This window comes from Pongo abelii, chromosome 2, assembly GCF_028885655.2.
Source record: "Pongo abelii isolate AG06213 chromosome 2, NHGRI_mPonAbe1-v2.0_pri, whole genome shotgun sequence".
NCBI classification, from domain to species: domain Eukaryota; kingdom Metazoa; phylum Chordata; class Mammalia; order Primates; family Hominidae; genus Pongo; species Pongo abelii.
The window spans coordinates 116,326,153-116,350,467 of record NC_085928.1 but is presented as its reverse complement, the minus strand read 5'-3'; the positions used below and the strand labels follow the sequence as shown (position 1 = coordinate 116,350,467).

The window sequence follows — 24,315 nt, the reverse complement described above, 5'->3', positions numbered from 1 at the left end:
CTCGCTCACTTTATATCCAGCCACACTGGAGATGGCGGCCGGAGGCGGGCCCGAGGTGGGGCGTGACCAGCGCGGTGGCGTCAGCGCGCTGCGTGTCGGCAGGTGGAGGGAGAAGGGAAAGTTTGGCCCGTGCGTGGGGCTGGGGTGGAGGGCGGGACAGAGGGGCTGGGCCCAGGCAAAGCTTCTGTCGCGGCTGCTGCGGAGGCCGAGGACAGGACGTGGGCTGGGCCGAGCAGTGCCGGACGCGGAGGAGCAGGAGGCGAGGTCCGCTGGAGCTCTGAGCCCCCGCCGCTCTGCCGCGCGGTGACCCCGCGCCCCGGCGCCGTCCGACCCGTGGCTGTTGGAGACGATTGGTGGGGACGCGGCGGCGGCGGCGGCTGTTGGGGGTGGGGAGACGCGCGGCGAGGAGACGAGCGAGGTCAGCGAGTTTGAGGGAGGACCGTGAGCCGCTGCCGCCGTCATGTCCGAGGACTCGAGCGCCCTGCCCTGGTCCATCAACAGGGACGATTACGAGCTGCAGGAGGTGATCGGTGAGAGCAGGCGCCGCGGAGGGGGGAGGCGCGGCGGGGGACGCGGGAACGTGGGGAGCCGCGGGAGCTCGGGGAGCGCAGCCCTCATAGGAATTCGTGGGGCGCTTGCGGGGCTGGGGGCTTGTAGGACGCTTGTGTCGAGGAGCGCGTGTGAGACGGGAAGGGGGTTTTGAGGCGCGCTCCTATGAGGTGGCGTGGGGTGGGGTGAGGCTTGAGGGGGCTCAGGAGAGATTTGTGTACAGGATTCTCAGATGTGTGGACAGGAGCGACCCATGTGTCTTGTAGAGAAAGTGCAGGTGTGGGAGAGGCCTTTCCGAGGCTGTGTGAGAAATGGGATCTTGAAGTGGGCACAGCCATCGATTTCTGGGATTGTGGGATGGATAGGGAGCTTTAATTTTTTCCTCCATCCGTGCTGGGGCGAGCTGGGGATCCTCCAGGTGAAGCTGCAGGAACCGCGCTGAGCAACCGAGACCCAACTTATGACTCCTTCCAAACTTTCCAGTCAGGGAGGTAGACATTAAATAAGTAGACAAAAAGAAGTAAAAAGGGCTGGGCGTGGTGGCTCACGCCTGTAATCCCAGCACTTTGGGAGGCCGAGGTGGGCGGATCACGAGGTCAGGAGTTCGAGACCAGCCTGGCCAATATGGTGAAACCCCGTCTCTACTAAAAATACAAAAATTAGTTGGGTGTAGTGGTGCGCGCCTGTAATCCCAGCTACTCGGAAGGCTGAGGCAGAAGAATCCTTGAACCCGGGAGGCGGAGCTTGCAGTGAGCCGAGATCGCGCCACTGCACTCCAGCCTGGGCGACAGAGCCAGACTCCGTCTCAAAAAAAAAAAAAAAAAAAAAAATTAAAAAGAAGAGGCTTTGGCAAGTGCCATGAAGGAGATAAACAAGATGATCTGATAGAGAATAACCTGGAGATTTACTTAGGGTGATTTCAAGGAAAATTCTTTTTCTGAGGCGATGACATTTCAGTTGAGCCCTGAAGGATGAGAAGTGAGGATTAAGAGCCTCGGGAAGATTTTTCCTTACAGACGGATAAAGAGATGCAGTGGCCTTGAGTAAGGGAAGAGCTTGATATGTTTTAGGACCTGAAGGAAGGCTGGCAAGGATAGAGAGGGAAGGGAGGAGCCAGATCTTAGGGATCTTCTCAGCTTTGGTACAGATTTTGGAATTTTAAGTATCACTGGAGGCCCTCAAATAGTGCCTTGACGTGATCCGATAAATTGGGCTGGTGTGTGAAAAGATTTGAAGGGGGTCCAGGAATACCAGTTGGCAGAGACCAAAACTTGCACAAACATAGATTGTAATTCTCACAGAAGCCTAGGGATTGGGAGGAGGCTGGGGACTGGGGATGAGGGGAGTATTTGTTGGACAACAATAACCCAGTGACCTTGGAAATCAAAAGGGGGTGGGTTTAGCTATACAGGCTCAATCCAACTGACATGAACAGACACCTGCGTATTGGAGGAAGGCAAATTATCTACTTTGCCAGCATCCTGCCCTAAAATTAGTTTTATAACAAAGACCAACTGAAGACTTCCTAGCTGCCTTGGGGGTGTCAGTGTTTATTTCACTGTGGGTTTAAAAAGAACTTCGTGAAATAATTTTTGTTTTTACTTTACTTGCCTCTTGTTTTAAGACAATCTGGGCTTAAAGCAATATTGGTTTGTGTAGGAAAAACAAAAACAAAACAAAACAACCCGGACTAAATAAAGACATCACATCTTTGCTTAAGCCACTTCATGGGCCTGTGTCCTTGCTACACATTGGGTCTTTGACATGTATTCGTTGGTTCTGAAGACAGCTAGTTCCCGGTCTGGACTGATTGCTTCTGGTTCCCCCAGTCAGAGTTTCAAATTGAAGGAAAGGATTAAATGGAAGTTTCCAAAATGATGTCAGAGAAGTAAAGAGGAGGTTCCCTATCATCATTTTAAAAGAAGAGTTTTTTTTTTTTTTCTGGTAGTGTGTCCATCTTTCTAGGGTGAAGAGGATGGTTGTAGTCATTCTCAAAGCCTTTGCTATTAAGATGGCAGAGAATTTCAGAGTTGCAAAGGCGCTAGAGATTTCGTGATTTGTTAATTTGGTGTCCTGAGACCCATAGGATGTCTGTGAGTGGGCAAAAGGGAGTCTCTCAGTCTTTTGGGTAGGGTTAGTGTTCCTCACATTCACAAAGTGGTCCATGGTTTTTAAAAGGTTAGGAACTTCAATGTGATTTGACCATCTTTCATAGATTTAAACAACTTTACTGAGGTATAATTTAATATAAAATCACCCATTTTAAGTGTAACATTTAGTGGTTTTTTGTAAATTCCCTGTGTCGTACAACTATCACCATAATCCAGTTTTAGAATATTTCCATCATCCACATGAAATCCCTTGTGCTTTCTTACAGTTAATCCCTTTTTCCACCCCCAGCCTTAGACAATCACAAATCTACTTTTTGTCTCTATAGACTTGCCTTTTTTGGACATTTGTATAAATGGGATCATATAACATGTGGTCTTTCATGTTTGGTTTCTTTCACTTAGCATAAATATTTTTTCATTTTAAAAAAACAATTTTGAGATATAATTTACATACCATAAGATTTACCTGATTAAAATGTACAATTCAATAATTTTCTAGTAAATTTACATAATTGTTCAGTCGTCACCACAATCCAATTTTAGAACATTTCCATCATTCCAGAAAGATGCCTCATGTCCATTTGCAATCACTCCCTGTTCCCACCCCCAGCCCCAGGCAATCACAAATATACTTTCTGTCTCTATAGGTTTGTCCTTTCTGGACATTTCATGTAAATGTAATCATATAATATGTGGTCCTTTGTGTTTGGCTTCTTTTACTTTCCATAATGCTTTTTGAGGTTCATCCATCTGCCATGTAGTATATGGTTCCTTTTTATTGGACACCAGTTAATGGGCATTGGATTGTTTCTGCTTTTTGGCTGTTTGGAACAAGGCTGCTTTGAGTATTCACATCAAGTCACTCCATGAATATGTTTCATTTTCCTTGGATGTATACCGAGGAGTGGAATTGCTGGGTTATATCACAAATTTAACTGTTTAAGAAACTGCCAAACTGTTTTTCAAAGTAACTGTACCATTTTATGTTCCTACTAGTAATTATAAGAGTTCTCATTTCTCTACATTTGTTGTCTTTTTTCGTGTAACCATCCTAGTGACTATGAAGTGGTATCTCATTGTTGTGGTTTTGATTTGCATTTCCCTAATGACTAATGATGATGAACATCCTTTCATGTGTTATTTATTAGGCTTTCATGGATCTTCTTTGGTGAAATATCTATTCAAATCTTTTGTCCACTTGGACTGCCCACTGGGTTTTTTTTTTTTTTGAGGTGGAGTCTTGCTCTGTTGCCCAGGCTGGGGTGCAGTGGTGTGATCTCGGCTCACTGCAACCTCTGCCTCTTGGGTTCAAGCAACTCTCCTGCCTCAGCCTCCTGAGTAGCTGGGGTTATAGGTGCCTGCCACCATGCCCAGCTAATTTTTGTGTTTTTAGTAATGATGGGGTTTCACCATGTTGGGCAGGCTGGTCTCAAACTCCTGACCTCAGGTGATCCGCCTGCCTTGGCCTCCCAAAGTGCTGGGATTACAGGGGTGAGCCACTGCGCCTGGCTGTTCGTGCGTTTGTTTGTTTGTTTGAGTTATAGAAGTGTGTGTGTGTGTGTGTGTGTGTGTGTGTGTTTGTATGTGTATTCATTCTGGGTATGTGTCGTTCATCTGATATATGATTTAATTTAAATATTTTTCCGTCTGTAGTTTTCTTTTTTTCTTCTCATTTTCTTTCTTTCTTTCTTTTTTTTTTTTTTTGAGACAGAGTCTTACTCTGTCACCTAGGGTGGAGTGCAGTGGCATGATCAGGGCTCACTGCAACCTCCACCTCCTGGGCTCAAGTGATCCTCCCACCCCTGCCTCCCAGGTAGCTGGGACTACAGGTGCATGCCACCACGTTTGGCTAACTTTTGTGTTTTTTGTAGAAACTGGGTTTCACCACATTTCCCAGGATGGTCTCAAATTCCTGATCGCTCAAGCCATCTGCCTGCCTCAGCCTTCCAAAGTGCTAGGATTACAGGCGTGAACCACTGCACTTAGCCTTCTTTAGTTTTATTATTATTATTTTTTTTGAGTTGGAGTCTTGTTCTGTCCCCCAGGCTGGAGTGCAGTGGCATGATCTTGGCTCACTGCAACCTCCGCTTCCTGGGTTCAAGCAATTCCCCTGTCTCAGCCTCCCGAGTAGGTGGGATTACACGTGCGTGCCACCACACCAGGCTAATTTTTTGTATTTTTAGTAGAGACTGGGTTTCACCATGTTGGCCAGGCAGGTCTCGAACTCCTGACCTCAGATGATCCACCTGCCTCGGCCTCCCAAAGTGTTGGGGTTACAGGTGTGAGCCCCCGCGCCTGGCCTCTTTCATTTTCTTAATGGAGTCTTTTAAAGTACAAAATTTTTGAATTTTGATGTTTATCATTTTTTCTTTTATTGATTTTGCTTTTGGTGTTGTATCTAAGAAATCTTTACTAACCCAACATTGTGAAGATTTTTTTTCTTTTTTTTTTTTTTAAGTGTTAGTTTTAGCTCTTGCATTTAAGCCTCTGATACATATTGAGTTAATTTTTGTGTAGGGTGTGAAGTAAGGTGAACCACCTTGTTTTACAGTTGAAGACACAGAGACAGAAAGGTAAAATGACTGCCTAAAGCCATATAGCTAATTAGAGGCAGAGCCAATACCGGCATCTGTGTCTCCTTGTTCCTGTATCTACATTGATTGGTTCTTGGATATAAACTGGAAGATGGGGGTCATTGTCTCACAGATTAAGGGAATTATCTCCCCCGCTTTTTTCTGAGACATGGTCTCACTCTGTCACCCAGGCTGGAATGCAATCACAGCTCACTGTCTCACTGTACGAACTCCAGGCTCGAGCGATCCTCTTGCCTCGGCCTCCCCAGTAGCTGGACTACAGGCACGTGCCACCATGCCCGCCTCATTGTTTTATTTTTTTTGTAGAGACAGGGTCTCATATGTTGTCCAGGCTGGTCTCTACTTCTGGGCTCAAGCGATCCTCCCACCTTAGCCACCTAAAGTGTTGGGATTTACAGGTATGAAGCACTGTGCCTGGCCAAGGGAAGTATCTGTCCTTAGGGTGAAAAAAATTTGGTGGATGTTCCACACCTGTCACATCCTTCCAGTCTACTCCTTACAGCCTCTCTCCATTTTCCCAACAGGGAGAAAAAAATTTTTTTTCCTTGAGCTGCAGCCTAGTACAAGTAGCAAGTTTCAGTAAAGCATTGTATTCTTATTCTAACTTTGCTTCCATACCGAAATGCTTGTTACATAGTATTTTATAATAAGCTATAGTCTTCAAAATGAATCTTTATGATTTCAGATTACACTCAACTTTTTCAGGAAACACATGATTAAAATCTAGAAAAAGGGGTTTGGGATCATTTAAATTTTGTTTTCAAAGGATTGTATTCTAGAGAAATCAGTGTAATGGTGTCATCTCCATCAAAACACATACATTAATTTGAACTGTAACATGTTTATTTGAACTGTAATTTTTTTCACATTTGCTTCTTAGCAGTATACTATTTATGGGATTGTTTCTCACATTCTGTTTTGTTCTTCATCTTTCTGGTAAAATCCTACAGAGAACAGACTCTCCTCTTAGGAACATATTAAAAGCCTATAGATTGAAAATTCAAAGGACTTTTTTTTTTTTTTTTTTTTAAAGAATTGTATCACCTTAAGCATGCTTTGGCAAGATTTGAAGTTCTTTAAGTATGATTATGTGTAAAAGATGTTAGTATCATTCTCACAATTAATCATTGATCTTTCAGTATTTTTGAGCCCTTAGTCTTAGATTAGAATTTCAGTATTTTTGAGCCCTTAGTCTTAGATTAGAATTTCTGAGCATGTGTTTGTTATACTGTATTTGGCATGTGTTGAAGCAGCTGTAAAAATTTGGGTTTTGGGGTTAGACCAACCCAGATTCAAATCCTGGCATTGCCTCTTAATAGTTCTGTGATCTTAGACAAATGATATAATTAGTTTCCGTGTCAGCTTTTTGTTTGTATACTGGGGAGAATAGTACCTATGTCATTGGGGCTGTTATATAGATTGAGTGTAATTATTTGTGGGAAGTGTTTAGCTTGTATAAAATGATAGTTGTTATTATCTCTGACTTTTTTTTACCCTTCCCCTTGTCCTCATATTTCCCAATTTTTGGTATTGCCATGAAGTATGCAATACTATGTGATGTGAAATCTTGTGACACTTAAAATATTTTGAATCTGTTTTTAATGCTTATTGGAACATTATTGCATTTATTTTATTTTTGCATCTTTTTTTTCTTAGTCCAGGCCTCATTCAGGTTTAGATGGATTTAGGGATTTATGTTGGACATCGTAGTATAACTGTAAGGACTGTCACCATGATATTGCTAATAATACAATATGATGGCAGAGAGGGCTGTGCCAGTTAGTTTTTATTGCCGTGCATCTTGAAAAGTCTCAATAAATATTTACTATTTACCTCAGACTAGAAAATTGAAAACTTCATACTAGGTTTAAGGTGTGATTCACCTAGCTTTGACACTTTGAAGGCAGTGCAATATATTTCTATTCTTGACTTTCCCTTCTTTTTATTTTCATTAATTGTTTACTAGCCACACATTTTGAGTCTAAACTTGTGGTTTTCAAATACAGATTCCATAAATGTGGAAAAAAAAGAAAGAAAGAAAAAAAAAAAAGAAAGAAAGCGCCTCCATAAATGTGAAGGACTTCATGCTTTCAATACAGTGGTGCTTAATAGTGTATTTTTCCATTGATTGGGAGACTCAGCTAAGGTGACATTTTCTATGAGGCCAGCATTGGGCCAACAACCTCATAGTGTTGTATCAAATAGGGCTTACATTTCTCTGCATGCGGGGAAAATGGAAATAATAGTGGCTTAATAAAATCCTTTTTCCCTCTTATTATATAACAAGAAGACTGGAGGTGGCAGCCTAGGTGCTGTCAGGCACCCAGGCTCCTAGTTTTTTTCATGCCACCACACTTAGCAGGTGACTCTCCTTCTCATAGTTGGAAGATGTTTGTTCCACCTCTAGACTCATGCTTGTGTTCTAGTCCAGAAGAATATGGCAAAAGGACAAAGACACATGACAGCTGAGTTGGTTCTCTTTTAAAAGGCTTTCTTTCCTAAATGCCTTACTCAGTGACTTCCACTTCTATTTTACTGGCCAGAACTGTATAATTTGGTCATTTGCAAGGAAGGCTGGGAAATGAAGCTTTAGCTGGACACATTATTACTTCAAACAAAATAGGTCAGGATTCTCTTACTAAAAAAGGGGAAATTGTATGTTGGCTAAGCAACTAAAAATATTGGCCTCATTTTTTTTTTTAAATGAAAGTAGTCAAATAGGGTATTGCAAGTAAATAATTTAACCTGATGCATAGTAATCAGTTAATAAATGTTAGCTTTAATCTGAAGAGGCAGTTATCTACTGATTAAGAGCATAATGTTGAAACTCAGGTAGTTCTTATTTCTAGGCCTTACTCTGCCTAACTAACTGTATGACCTAAGTTTTACCTTAATTACATTGCTTTACTTACATTGCCTTGTAAGACGACCATGAATACCTATCGCATGGGATTATTGTAATGATTAGATGAAAAGAAGAAATGTAAGTAAAGAAAGTGCTCAGCATAGACTTGGCACACAGAATGGATGCTCAGTGAATGTTAATGTACATGATGGTAACAGTGAAATAACACCCATGAAGACTGGGCTATTTCTGTGTGTGTTCTGCCCCAAACAAGATTTTTTTTGCTTGAAAATATACCCCACTATGTGATTAATTCATTCAGAAAATATTTATTGAACTCCTGTTATGTGCCAGGCACTGTTCTGGATGCTGGAGATAAAACAGTGAAGCAAACACAAAAAATGTCTGCTTTCACAGAGTTTATAATCTAGAAACTCTAAAGAAGAAAAAGCAGGGAAAGGGGTTAGGGACTGCTAGGGGTGGAGGTGGAGTTTCAGTTTTAGGTCAGGGAAAACCTCACTGAGAAGGTGACGGTTGAGGAAAGACCCGAAGAAGGTGAAGAAGTGAATGATGTGGTTATCTGCAGGAAGTTTGTTCCAAGCAGAGGACAACAAGAACAAAGGTTCTGAAGCAGAAGCATGCTAATGTGATTAAGGAATGCTAAGGAGGTGTGAGGGCAGCTAGAGCAGAGTAAATCAGAAGGTGAAGAGACAGATAGGTGAAGAGGTTAGAAAGGTAAGGTGGTATGGATGCTTGGTCCTGATTGTCAGGTTGTAAGTCATTGTAGGAACTTGGCTTTTGCTTTGAGTAAGACTGAAAATCATTGCAGGGTTTTGAACAGAGATTTAACATGACCTGACTTACGTTTTAAAACTCAGGCTGCAGGTTGGGCGAGGTGCCTCACCTGTAATCCCAGCACTTTGGGAGGCGGAGGCGGGTGGATCACATGAGGCCAGGAATTTGAGACCAGTCTGGCCAACACGGTGAAACCCCATCTCTACTAAAAATACAAAAATTAGCTGGGTTTGGTCGTGCATGGCTGTAATCCCAGCTACTCGGGAGGTTGAGGCATGAGAATCGCTTGAACCCGAGCGACAGAGGTTGCAGTGAGCCGAGATTGCGCCACTGCACTCCAGCCTGGGTGGCAGAATGAGACACTGTCTCAAAAACAAACAAACAAACACCTCAGGCTGCAATATGAAGAATAGTTTTATAAGGGCACAAGGGTGGAAGGAGGTTATCCAGGGGAGAGAAGTAGTAGTGGAGATGGTGAGAAGTGGTCAGATTCTGGATATAGCATATTTTTTGAAGTTAGGAGGATTTGCTGTTGGATTAGATGTGAGAGAAAGGGAAGATAAGATGATTCCAAGATTTTTGGCTAGAGCATCTGGAAGAATGGAGTTGCCATCCGCTCAGATGGGAGATCACCAGAGTGAACAGGAGAGCGAGTGATGATTCATTGCAAAACCATCAGGCTGCTTGAATAATTACTTGAAGCATATGGCAGTATGTCTTTATTTTCATCTTTGTATGGAGAAAATAGCGTGATTTTTATGATGAGGACTATTCTTACAGATGTTTTGCCAGTTAATTTTCAACATGACTCTGACGAGAGACCTTATTTAGAAAAGGGGTTAACAAAATTGTAAATTCTTATGTTTTGTGTGGTTCAGGTGACAATACTTTAGTCATCTTTCAAAACAAACAGCCTGGGCTAGTGCTTTTCTTTAGTGAATGCAAAACCTTACTAAAATATACTTTAAAATCTTTAGACTATAAGCCTATTATAGTGATGGCTGGACACAATTTTGGAGAAAATGTGTTCATTTGATTTGATTCATTTAATTCATTTTTTCCTGACAGGAATATCTACTTTTACATTATCTCTCTCTTTTTTTAAAAAATTTATTTTTGGGGTGGGGTCTCGCTCTGTTGCCCAGGCTGGAGTGCAGCAGTATGATCATGGCTCAGTGCAACCTCTGCCTCCCAGGTTCAAGCCATCCTCCCACCTTAGCCTCCCAAGTAGCTGGGACTACAGGCGTGTGCCACCACACCCGGCTAATTTTTGTATTTTTTTGTAGAGATGGGCTTTTATGGTGTTGGCCAGGCTGGTCTCAAACTTCTCAGCTCAAGTGATCTGCCTGCCTTGGCCTCCCAAAGCGCTGAGACTACAGGCAGGAGCCACCATGCCCGGCCCTACATTCTGTCTCTTAAATTTCTAAGTCTAGTAAAGTGGAGAGAAACTGAAACTTTTTCTTAGTCCTGCTCATGCTTGGGCAGATCCTTCTCTGTCTCAAGAAGTAGAGTTACCCAGTTTGAAAGATTTAAGGAGAAGGTTCATCCATATTTTCTGCACATTAATTTATTCTGCTGTGTGACGTAGGCTAACGTTGGTTTCAGTTAAAGAACTAACTAGGAGAGGACAGAAGAAGAGTGGAAGAAGTGAGGATGTAGGATGGGGCATTGAGGAGGCATGCCAATGTGAAGTAGTGAAAGGCTGAATTAGGATGTTTTATTGCAAATTGTTTTAAATTTTCCATGGTGTTGGTATTCAGATTAGGCCAATGCTTAGTCGAGGGCATTAGGGAAGTAGCTATCACACTTTGACTAAACCATTCCTTTTGTTCTTAAAAAAAATTTTTTTTTTCTAAAACATCCTATCATAGCAGACTAAACCATTCCTAACAGATACCTGTTACCCGTATGTGTGAATATTTTACTGAAGTAACAGTTTTACAAATAACTTTTGTTTTCGTTATGTGTAGTATATACTGATATTTTCTATTTGATCCTGTTTACATCAAGAAAAATGATGGTAAACCCAGTAAATTGTTAAACAACTGTATTAAGAAACCCTGCTTTGAAGAAGAGATGAAATATTTTTTATTTGTATCTCTAATCCTTCTATATTATATTATTGCAAAATATTGGTGAATAGTTAAAATAATTATGATAAAACTTTTAGATCTTCTTCCATATCTTATTTACATTATTAATTGCTATTTTCTATGAAGTAAATTTTTTTCTAATGAGAGAACATCATTGATTATTCTGAATTACTGTTGAAAGTAGTGAGTTTTTACTACATTACCATAATCTTTTATGTTAGAACCTTAAAATATTTTTCAATTGCTGAAGATTATTTTGACATTTGTTTTGGGAAGATAATATGAAGATGGATGAAAGTGACTGTTAGCATAGAAGAACTGGAGCCTGCAAAGTCCCTTTTTATCAATGGGTGTGGGAAACATTAGCATCTTGTCATTTGACCATTTGTTAAGTCACACCAGAGCATAATATCTTGCTCATGAGAAGATTTGTTCATTAAGTGAATGAATCTTTGAGTGGAAGAAAGATACTTCAGTATCTAAACAATTATGATTGATAATACATACGTTTGGTATTTTGTTATTAGTGAAATTGATTCTGTGTTTACTGATGACTAGAAAATAATAACTAAAGTTAAAATCAAACATTTCTTTATCTACATTTTTAACCCCAGCATGGTTTTGGTTTACCTAGGACATGCTATTAATGTATTTTGGGTTTTATGTATATAAGATAAATCAATCAGTGTTAGATTATCCAGGAGTAGAATAGCTGGTTTGAGAACTAATACTGGTTAAAAAGAACACCACTGGATAGTACATTTGTAAAAATATTGTAAAGAATCAGTGAACACATCTACATATTAGAAGATGTCTGTTATCTGGGACCAAAGGTACCTTGCAGAGGCCATGTTATGTCTCCTGTGACTTGAGAAATGCCTTTCTTGTAGATTTGTGACCAGCATGATTAGCTTCCTTCTCCTATTCCCTGGTGTTTCCAAGAGTCAGCCAGTGGCCTCTCACTGAAGGCAAGAGAAAGCAGTTAAACTTTCTTCAGGGCTTCTATGCAGAAATAATTAAGAGAGGATGGGATGTGAGAGGGAGGGAACTTAATGGCAAGCACTACCATTCTGCCTCTCTGTCTTATACACATAACAAAGGGAGCTCAGCCAAGAAGCATATCAACTGCAAACTATTTCAATAGTAGCCTGTTGGATGATTTTTATCAAGTAATAAGTTAATGTTCCTAAACTGTTGTCAAAATTGTTTATGTACACTAGGGGATGATGTTATTGAATGCTAAATATGTTCTTTTCTTTTTGATTTCCTTTCTTTGGTTCTTTTTCTTTCTTTTTTTTTTTTTAGGCAAGGTCTCACTCTGTCACCCAGGCTGGACTGCAGTGGTGCGAACATGGCTCTGCATCATTGACCTCCTGGGCCCAAGCAATCTTCCCACCTCAGCCTCTCCAGTTAGCTGGGACTGCAGGTGTGCACCACCATGCCTGGCTAATTTTTTTATTTTTCATTTTAGAGATGGGGTCTTGCCATGTTGCCCAGGCTGGTCTCAAACTCCTGGCCCCAAATGATCCTCCTGCCTCAGCTTCCCAAAGTGCTGAGATTACACATGTGAGCCACCTCCCCCAGAAGTGTGTTCTTAAATATTGGATTTTATTTTAAATTTTGCATTATGTGAGTTTTGTGCCATTACTTGTTTGTTTGGTTTTTGAGACAGAGCCTTGTTCTGTTGCCCAGGCTGGAGGGCAGTGGTGCAATCTCAGCTCACTGCAACCTCTGCCTCCCAGCTTCAAGCAATTCTTGTGTCTCGGCCTCCTGAGTAACGGGGATTACAGACGTGTGCGACGACACCCAGCTAATTTTTGTATTGTTTTAATAGAGACGGGGATTCGCCATGTTGGCCAGGCTGGTCTCGAACTCCTTGGCTCAAGTGACCCGCCCGCCTCGGCCTCCCAAAGTGCTGGGATTACAGCTCTGAGCCACTGTGCCCAGCCCTGTGCAGAGTTTTTACTTAGTTTCTCAGAACTGTGATTTGGATTTATCCATGTTGGTTTTGTATGTATGGTTGTATTTATCCTTGTTGGTGTTGCCTATGGTTGTGTTTATTGAGAGATTTTCAAATGGATTTAAATGTAACAAACAAATTCTGTCGAATTATATAGTTATATGTGTAAATCATATATATATATTTTTTATTTTGGAGACAGAGTCTTGCTCTGTCACCCAGGCAGAGTGCGGTGGGGTGGTCTTGGCTCACTACAACCTCTGCCTCCTGGGTTCAAGCGATTATCCTGCCTCAGCCTCTCAAGTAGCTGGGACTATAGGCTTGCATCACCATATCCAGCTTTTTTTTTTTTTTTCTTGTATTTTTTGTAGAGATGAAGTTTTGCCATGTGGCCCAGGCTGGTCTCAAACTCCTGAGCTCAAGTGATCTGCCTGCCATGACCTCCCAAAATGCTAGGTCTATAGGCATGAGCCACCACACCCAGCCTCATGTTAAATTTTTAATGTTTGCAGCACATTAGTATTAGAAATGTGTTGGCACACTTGAAAGGATTTTTAAATAACAGCTTTATTTTATTTTCTTTTACTTTTGAGATGGGGTCTCTCTCTGTCATTCAGGCTGGAGTGCAGTGGTGTGATCATGGCCCACTGCAGCCTCAAACTCCCAGGCTCAAGTGATCCTCCCCGCCTCAGGCTCCATACTAGGTGGGACTACAGACGTGCGCCACCACACCTGTTTTTTTTTTTTTTGAGACAGGGTCCTGCTTTGTCACCCAGGCTGGAGTGCCATGACATGACCACAGCTCACTGCAGCCTCAACCTGCCAGGCTCAAGCGATCCTCCTACCTCAGCCTCCCGAGTAGCTGGGACTACACCTGTGCACCACCACGCCTGGCTAAATTTTGTATTTTTGTAGGGACGGAGTCCCACTATGTTGCCCAGGCTGATCTTGAACTCTTGGGCTCAAGCGATCCATCCACCTTGGCCTCCCAAAGTGCTGGAATTACAGACATGAGCTCCCGCCCCTGGCCTGGCTAATTTTTTTATTTTTCATAGACAGGGTCTTGCTGTGTTGCCCATGCTGGTCTCGAACTCCTGGACTCAAGCAGTCCTCCTGCCTTGGCCTCCCAAAGTGCTAGGATTACAGGCGTGAGTCATTATTTCTGGCCTATAACAGCTTTATTGAGATATAATTCACACACCATAAAATTTATCCTTTTAAAGTGTACAATTCAGCATACTTACAGAGTTGTACAACCATCACCATTAATTCCAGAATGTTTTCATAACTCCAAAAGAAACAATGTACAGTTGTCCCTCAGTATATGTGGGGGACTGGTTCCAGGACTCCCAAGTATACCCAAATTCATGCATACTCAAGTCTGCAGTTAGTCCTATGGAACCCTCATTGTGTGAAAAGTCAGCCCTCCATATATGTGAGTTTCTCATCCTGTGAATACTGTATTTTCCATCTGCATTTGATTGGAAATAATCTTTTTTTTTCAAAATAGAGTCTTGCTCTGTTGCCCAGGCTGGAGGAGAGTGGTACAGTCTCAGCTCACTGTAACCTCCACCTTCCAAGTTCAAGTGATTCTCCTGCTTCACCCTCTCAAGTAGCAGGGACTACAGGCGCATGCCACCATGCCTGGCTAATTTTTGTATTTTTAGTAGAGATAGGGTTTTACTATGTTGGCCAGATGGTGTTAATCTCCTGACCCCCTGTGATCTGCCCACCTTGGCTTCCCAAAGTGTTGGGATTACAGGCATGAGCCACTGTGCCCAGCCTGATTTTTGTATTTTTAGTAGAGGCAGGGTTTCTCCATGTTGGCCAGCCTGGTCTCGAACTCTGGTTTCAAGTGATCCGCCAGCCTCAGCCTCCTAAAGTGCTGGGATTACAGGCGTGAAACACTGTTCCTGGCTGGAAAAAATCTTTATCTAAGTGGACTCATGCAGTTCAAGTTCACATTGTTCATGGGTCAACTGTACTCATTAGCTGTACTCCCCATTTCTCCCTCCCTCCAGACCCTGATAACCACTAATCTACTTTCTGCTTCAATGGATTTTTATGATCTTGGTATTTCATATAATTGGAATAATACTATATATAGACTTTTGTGCCTGGCATCACTCAGTATGTTTTCATAATGCAAACAGTGTTTTTAGGCATATGTCAGTATTTGCTCCCTGGCTCATGTCTGTGTAGCTCCAACTTTTTTTTTTTTTTTTTTTGAGACAGAGTATCACTGTCTCTCCAGGCTGGAGTGCAGTAGTGTGTTCTTGGCTCACTGCAACCTCTGCCTCCCAGGCTCAAGTGATCTCCCATCTCAGCCTCCCAAGTAGCTAGGACTATAAGTGCGCAACACCACGCCCAGCTAATTTTTGTATTTTTTGTAGAGACAGGGTTTTGCCATGTCGCCCAGGCTGGTCTTGAACTTCTGGACTCAAGCGATCTGCTCACCTTGGCCTCCCAAAGTGCTGGGATTATAGGCATGAGCCACTGTGCCTGGCTATAACTCTGACTACTTCCATTGTCTCATCTCCTCTGACTGACCCTCCTGCTTCCCTCTTTGACTTACGAGGTCCCTTATGATTACGTTGGGCCCACCCAGACAATTTAGGATAATCTTTCCATCTCAAGATCCTTAACATCTGCAAAGTCATTTTTTTTGCCACATATGGTAACATTCACAGGCTTTGGGGATTAAGATGTACATTTTTGGGAGGCCCGTTATTCTACCTAACACGTGGATTTTAGATCTTTTATCATTATCCCACCATTCCCTAAGGCTTTGTTCTTTTTTTTCCCCCTAGTCTGTTTTCTCTCTGTTGTTTAGATAGAGCAAACTGTTAATCTTGTCTTCAAGTTCACCAAATTTATCTTCTGTCATTTCCACTCTGCTATTGAGTCTGTCCAGCAAATGTTTTATTTTGATAATTGTATGTTTCAGTTGTATAATTTCCATGTGGTACTTTAAAAAGTAAGTTCTACTTCTTTGCTGAGATTTTCTGTTTTTTATTTGTTTCAAAAGTTTTTTTTTTTTTTTTGAGACAGAGTATCACTCTGTCGCCCAGGCTGGAGTGCAATGGCATGATCTCAGCTTACTGGAACCTCTGCCTCCCAGATTCAAGTCATTCTCGTGCCTTAGCCTCCCGAGTAGCTGGGATTACAGGCACGCACCACCACACCCAGCTAATTTTTGTATTTTTAGTAGAGACGGGGTTTTACCATGTTGGCCGGGATGGTCTCGATCTCCTGACCTCGTGATTCACCTGCCTCCCAAAGTGCTGGGATTACAGGCACGCACCACCACACCCAGCTAATTTTTGTATTTTTAGTAGAGACGGGGTTTTACCATGTTGGCCGGGATGGTCTCGATCTCCTGACCTCGTGATTCACCTGCCTCCCAAAGTGCTGGGATTACAGGCGTGAGCCACCATGCCCAGCCTGTTTCAAAAGATTTTGTAGTCATTTGTAGAAGCACTTTTATGACGGCTGCTTTAAAATTCTTGTCAGATAATTCCAACATCTGATTTATCTTGGTGTTGGCATCAGTATGATCGTATGGTCGTCTTTTTTCTTTTCTCATTTACGTGTGCTTTTCCTGGTTCTTGGTATGACATGTCATTTTTCTTTTATTGTACCTTGGACATTTAGGTTATTATGTTAGGAGGCTTTTTTTTGTTCTGTTTTTCTTTAATGAGACAGGGTCTTGCTATGTTTCCCAGGCTGGTGTCTAACTCCTGGCCTTAGATGATCCTCTTGCCTCAGCCTCCTGATTAGCTGGGATTACAGGTGCATGCCACTGCACCTGGCGGAGACTCTTGATCCTATTTAATTCTTCTCTTTTAATAGGTAGCTACTCTATTTAAGTTTAGTGTATAGCTCTTGTCCTACTTTTGTGAGCTGTAATCCTATGGTAATTCAGTTTTCAGATCTCTTGGAATGCTATTTTTTTCTGTTTTATTCTTCTGGCACCTCTAGAACTCCCGTTCTGTCTCTGCAGCTGCCTGGGCTGACCTGTGGATGTGGGGCCCTGGCTTTGCTGCTGCTAAGGGCAGCTTGGCTTGACATTGCCATATGTGTGGGGCAGACACCTGGCTGGCGTTGTGATGAATCTGGCCTGCTACTGTTTCAGGCATAGTGTGGAGACCCTGCTGATGCTGGGGTGGATTGGGTTCACCACTGTCCTGGATGGGGACTGGAAAATGTATCTCTCCGCTAGGTCTCTGCTGAGCTGCCCCTTTCATAGACTGTTGGCCAGAGAGAGCAGAGTTTTCTCATTTATTTATTTGTCTTTATCTGCCTTATCCATCCATTCGTGGTGTTCGTTCCAGTTTACAGGCCTCTCTGGTGTCCAGTCTGGGATATTTGGGAGATAAAGGGGAAACCCAGTGAACTTACTGTGGTGTTTTCTTGAAGTCTTGAGATCCCTAACTAGTCTACCTCTCTCTTTTTACCTTTCAGAGCCCTCTTATGATTGTTTGTTGAATTATTTTTAGGCTATTTAGTTGTATTTGGAGGGGAGGAGTGAGGAAATGTGAGCCTATGCCATTGTATCCTAGAACTGGAATACTAGCAGTTTTGACATTTTTTTTGCACTGGTATTTATTGGCAGTACATATGAAATGGTTGAGGCTTTTGTTTTAACTGACACTCTTCAGAGTGTTTTTCTGTATCTGTTATGTGCTGTAGGAACAAGATAAGGATTACTCTTGTTTAAATTGTATGGGAATTAGAAATGTCATGTTTTTATATATCCATCTACTTACTTACTCTTTTATGTATTTGTTTTTAGGGAGTGGAGCAACTGCTGTAGTCCAAGCAGCTTATTGTGCCCCTAAAAAGGAGAAAGTGGCAATCAAACGGATAAACCTTGAGAAATGTCAAACTAGCATGGATGAACTCCTGGTATGCACATCTTATACTTCTGAAATGGAGAGATATACTCATGTATTCACTTACAGTGGGAAATAACTTGAAGTTTTTGATTTGTTTCTTTTTTTAAAAAAGTTTATGATTTCTTCATTAATAAATAATATTCATTGTAAAATTTATAAAGTCTGGATAAGTAGAAAAAAATTAGTTATAATATTCTTACTCTGAGACTAACATTTAATATATAACCTTTCAGAGTGAACATTTGAATATATTTGTATTTTTATGATAATGTAATCAGATACTTGCTCTTTTCATTTAATAATTTATCATAGAACTTTTTCTGTGTCTGTAAATGTGGATCAGTATCATTTACAATGTGTTTATAGTATTCTGTTGAATAGACCACAGTTTATTAACTATGCTCTGATATTTGCTAATTACTTTGTTTCCTCTTTTTTGTTGTTATAAACAATGCTTGCTTCTCTATTCCCTCAAAATAATACCATGGAATTGTGATTCCTGGATCAAGTGGAATATCCTTTGAAAGGCTCTGGCCTTTTAAACTTTTATTCTAATGCTGGATGTAAGACAAGAGATAGAACGACCCCCAAGCAACATTAGCTTCTTCAAAGGCTAGGGAAAGGAAGAAGAAAGGGAAGTCCCAAGCAATAGCTGTAAGAATGTTCTGTGACATTAAAATGTAACCATACAGGGATTGTATTGTATTTCTTTTATGCATTGTGATACCCAGAATAGTTTTAAGTATACAGTAAGTGCTCAGCAAGGGAAATTAGTTTTTAAAATTGCTTATTATTGTTTCAAAATTTTCAGTTTCTTTGGCTTAATGAAAATAATAATACTTGCTTTGGATACCTTTTGAGGTTTTTCTTGAGGCTCTTGAAGACTCTAAACTGCTGTGCAAATATGAACTAATATTGTTACTTTATTAAGTAATTTCTGTAAGAGCATATACAGCTAGTGCTAGAAAGGTCAGGTATAGAACTGGAATGACCTGCCCATCCGGAAGTTTTTTTCACTGTCCCAAGTTGTATTTTATTTCTGGTGGTGTCTGTACTGAGTATTAGGGAATAATTGAAATTAAAGAAAAAGAGGTAATGGAATTATATATTACATAATATATAATTATATATGAGATGGACAAGACAAATGTATTTCTTTAGGAATTGGTAATGTATGAGCAGGAGCTGAAGGAGTGGGTTGCTGAAATGATCTTGAGCCATCTTTGGTGAGAGAATGCATACTTCGAAGGACATGCTGATCGAAATCTTGTTTTAAGATCTTGGATTGATACATACCATAATACTTTAGAGCACCATTTGGACACTTGAACTGCAGTGATGATAAAAGAAGTCGATAAACTGCAAACTAATTCTGTTAAAGAAAAACAAAAATTTTAACTTACATGTTAAGACTAGAATTTGAGAAGTCCAATATGAAGACCTATAATTTGCCAGTTAGTTAATCCATAAGGATAGAGTAAAATGAATGAACGTCTTATTATTTACTGCTTCATGATTAAGCTGAGGCTCAAAAAGTTTAACTTAAGTTCACTTGATGATAATAGCAAACATCTTTCAGTGCTAGATACTTCAGTGTACTTTAACCTCACACACATCTCCATGAGCTAAGTAGTAGCTCTGTTTTCTAGATGAAGGAAGTAAATCATATAATAAGTGACAGAGTCTGGATTAAAAATCAGGCCTTTCTGGCTTAAGTCTATTATTGTCTGCTTAGTACAGTACTAACAAAATGATTATAATCTTAGTTCAAAAGTAGAAAGAACATTTCTTTTTTGTTTTTTTTTTTTTTTGGTTTTCTTTGAGATGGAGTGTCGCTCTGTCTCCCAGGCTGGAATGCCGTGGCGCGATCTCGGCTCACTCTGACCTCCGCCTCCCAGGTTCAAGCAATTCTCCTACCTCAGCCTCTCGAGTAGCTGGGATTACAGGCGCACGACACCACACGCAGCTAATTATTCTATTTTTAGTAGAGATGGGGTTTCACCATGTTGGCCAGGCTGGTCTCGAACTCCTGACCTCAGGTGATCCGCCTGCCTCGGCCTCCCAAAGTGCTGGCATTACAGGCGTGAGCCACCGTGCCTGACTGGACATTTCCTTTTAAATATCATTTGACATTCTTGAAAGCAATGTTTTTGTTCTTACAATAGGGCCTTTTAGAGAAATGCAAATTCGCTATATTTTATTAAAAAGAAAAAAATTGGTTAGATATGTGTACATTTTGCTCATGTTTCAATAAGCTTTATGTTGCAAATATAGTTTGCATATATTAATACTTGGCAAATAAGTGAAGGGGGGAAGAGTACATTTTAGTAAAGCAAGTTTAAGATACTTGGGTTTTTGGGGGTGGGGGAAGCAAGCAGGTAAGATCTCACTACCTACTGAAGAAACATCAGGAATGTAGAGAATACCTGATTTATTTGTGATACCAGGACCTGTTCTACAGGATACTGAGATCTGAGTGCCAGGGGCTCTATTGCTGAGAAATGTGAAATCCTTCAGTTTACCTTAAAAAAAAAATCTATGAGATCAGTGTACTAAACTTTTGATGTTGTGATATTAAAATTTATTTTCAAAGCTATCTTTATTGTAATGCAACACTCTTTGGGTTCTCCAAAGAGCGCTGATGTAAACTGGGCTAACAGGTGTGTATCATGTGTGACAGTTACTAGTGAGGGGGCAGTGTATTGCTCCTTTCTCTTGTCATGTATTTTCTATCTGATGACCTTTGCTAAGTGTGATGGGAAAATTGGCTATCAAATCTTACTGCATTTTTTTTTCCAGAGATTTTACTCCTAGGCTTTAAGAAAGACACATTGTAGTATTTTGAAATATTTCTCTTCTCTGACAGATGCTAGGACTAAAGTCATTGGACATCTATGGGGGACATCAAGAGGCTTAAAATGTTCCTTCTATCAGGTGTTTCACAATCTAGTTAGAGTTAAGGTTCTTGCCTGTTGTACAAGGCAGAGTGTGACAAATGTCTCAGGGGAGGTATAAAGTAATTTGAAAGAGGGCCAGGCATGGTAGCTCACGCCTGTAATCCCAGCACTTTGGGAGGCTGAGGCAGGTAAATCACCTGAGGTCGGGATTTGAGACCAGCCTGACCAACATAGATAAACCCCGTCTCTACTAAAAATACAAAATTAGCTGGAAGTGGTAGTGCATGCCTGTAATCCCAGCTACTTGGGAGGCTGAGGCAGGAGAATCATTTGAACCCGGGAGGCAGAGGTTGCGTTGAGCCGAGAACGCACCATTGCCCTCCAGCCTGGGCAACAAAAGCAAAACTCCATCTCAAAAAAAAAAAAAAGATTATTGCCAATCAAATGCAGATGGAAAATACAGTAGTCACAGGATGAGAAACTCACATATATGGAGGGCTGACTTTTCACACAATGAGGGTTCTGCAGGACTAACTGCAGGATTTGAGTATGCATGAATTAGGGTATACTTGGGAGTCCTGGAACCAGTCCCCCACATATACTGAGGGACAACTGTACATTGTTTCTTCTGGAGTTATGAAAACATTCTGGAATTAATGGTGATGGTTGTACAACTCTGTAAGTATGCTGAATTATACACTTTAAAAGGATAAATTTTATGGTGTGTGAATTATATCTCAATAAAGCTGTTATAGGCCAGAAATAACGGCTCACGCCTGTAGTCCTAGCACTTTGGGAGGCCAAGGCGGGAGGACTGCTTGAGTCCAGGAGTTCGAGACCAGCATGGGCAACATAGCGAGACCCTGTCTGTGAAAAATAAAAAAATTAGCCAGGCCAGGGGTGGGAGCTCATGTCTATAATCCCAGCACTTTGGGAGGCCAAGGTGGATGGATCGCTTGAGCCCAAGAGTTTAGCCTGGGGAACATAGTGGGACTCCATCTCTACAAAAATACAAAATTTAGCCAGGCGTGATGGCACACGTGTAGTCCCAGCTACTCGGGAGGCTGAGGTAGGAGGATCACCTGAGCCCAGGAGGTTAAGGTTGCAGTGGGCCATGATCACACCACTGCACTCCAGCCTGAGTGACAGAGAAAGACCCCATCTCAAAAATAAAATAAAATAAAATAAAGCTGTTATTTAAAAATCCTTTCAGGTGTGCCAGCACATTTCTAATACTAATGTGCTGCAAACATTAAAAATTTAACATGAGGCTGGGTGTGGTGGCTCATGCCTATAGACCTGGCACTTTGGGAGGTCAAGGCAGGCGGATCACCTGAGTCCAGGAGTCTGAGACCAGCCTGGGCCTCATGGTAAAACCTCATCTCCACAAAAAATACACAAACACACACACACACACACACACAGAGCTGGGTATGGTGGTGCATACCTGTAGTCCCAGCTGCTTGGGAAGTTGAGATGGGAGGGTGGCTTGAGTCTGAGAGGTAGAAATTGAAGTAAGTTGAGATGTCATGCCACTACGTTCCAGGCTGAGTGACAGAGCCAGATCCTGTCTCAAAAAAGGAAAAAAAAAAAAAAAAAAAGTCCGGGCATGGTGGCTTACATCTGTAATCCCAGGACTTTGGGAGGCTGAGGTGGGCAGATCACTTGAAGTCAGGAGTTCTGGAGTTTGAGACCAGCCTGGACAACTTGGTGAAATCCCATCTCTACTAAAAATACAAAAATTAGCTGGGCGTGGTGGCATGCGCCTGTAATCCCGGCTACTTGGGAGGCTGAGGCAGGAGAATTGCTTGAACCCAGGAGGCAGAGGTTGCAGTGAGCTGAGATCGCACCATTGCATTCCAGCCTGGGCAACAGAGTGAGACTCCATCTCTGAAAAAATAATTGAATATGACTTACACATATAACTATATAATTTGACAGAATTTGTCTTCATTACACTTAAATCCATTTGGAAATCTCTCACTAAAGCCACACAAAGACAACCATAGGCAACACCAACATGGATAAATCCAAATCACAGTTATAACAAACTAAGTAAAAACTCTGCACAAGGCCAGGCACAGTGGCTCACGCCTGTAATCCCAGCACTTTGGGAGGCCACGGCGGGTGGATCACTTGAGCCAAGGAGTTTGAGACCAGCTTGGCCAACATGGCAAAACCCTGTCTCTATTAAAACAATCAAAAATTAGTTGAGTGTGGTGGTACACGCCTGTAAGTCCAGTTACTCAGGAGGCCGAGGCACAAGAATCACTTGAACCTGGGAGGCAGAGGTTGCAGTGGGCCAAGATTATGCCACTGCACTCCGGCTTGGGTGACAGAGCAAGACTCTGTCTCAAAAAACAAACAAGAAACGGCACAAAACTTATATAATGCAAAATTTAAAATAAAATCCATTATTTAAGAACCTGCTGCTGGGGGCAGTTGCTCACGCCTGTAATCCCAGCACTTTGGGAGGCTGGGGCAGGAGGATCACTTGAGGCTAGGAGTTTGAGATTAGCCTGGGCAGCATGGTGAGACCCTGTCTCTAAAATGAAGAATAGAAAATTAGCTTGGCCTGGTGATATGCGCCTGTTATCACAGCTACTTGGGAGGCTGAGGTGGGAAGATTGATTGAGCCCAGGATGTTGATGCTACAGTGAGTCACGTTCATGCCACTGCACGCCAGCCTGGGTGACACAGAGTGAGGCCCTGTCTCAAAAAAAAAAAAAAAAAAAGTCATGTGAAAGAAAGGGGAGGAAGAGAGCTTCTAATTGCGAAAATGGAGGACTTTGTGGAAATGTTTGTGGCCTGGGCCACCAGGGCTGTGTAGACTTTAAACAGGCATAGATAGCAAGTCTGCCTGGCAGGGGTTTAAAATCAGGAAGGAATAGTAGACAGCCTAGAAACCATAAAGAAGAAATAATAAGTGAAAAAAATAGAATTTTATTTGATAGGAAATGTTGATTAGCTACAGAAATAGAGGCAAGTGTCTTTGAAGATTTTTTTTTTTTAAAGGGAAATGACTTCATTAGAACTGAGTTTTAGGAAGTTTAGTTTTATAATACTTTTTAAAACATAACAGCTTTATTGATATAAAATTCATGTATCATAAATTTACCCTTTAAAAATATATAATGCTATGGTTTTTAGTATATTCGCAAAGTTGTGCAGCCATCACCACTATCACCCCAAAAAGAAACTCCATACCCATGACCACTCATTCTTTATTCTTTCCTCCCCTCAGCCCTAGGCAATCACTAATCTACTGTGTGTCTGCATAGATTTGCCTATTCTGGACATTTCATATAAATAGGTTCATACAATATGTGGCCTTTTGTGTCTGGCTTTCATTTAGCGTGTTTCCAAAGTTCATCCATATTGTAGCATGTATCAGTTCTTTTTTCCTTTTTTATTAGTGAATAACAGTCCATTATATAGATATACCACATATTGTTTGTCCTTTCATCAGTTGTTGGGCATTTGGGCTGTTTCTACTTCTTGGCTTTTATCAGTAATATTGTGATGAACATCTGTGTGCAAGTCTTTATGTGTACATTTGTGTTTTATTATCTT

General features: G+C 41.4%; 1 protein-coding gene across 1 annotated transcript in view; it reads left to right on the top strand.

Moving 5' to 3' along the window:
* The first annotated feature begins 386 nt into the window (after nt 1-386).
* OXSR1 (oxidative stress responsive kinase 1) overlaps nt 387-24,315 on the top strand; it is a 92,584-nt gene continuing 68,655 nt past the window's right edge. The window contains 2 exon segments of the mRNA NM_001133533.1: nt 387-530; nt 17,743-17,855. Of these exon segments, the coding sequence (NP_001127005.1) occupies nt 461-530; nt 17,743-17,855 (183 nt within the window). The 5' untranslated portion in view covers nt 387-460.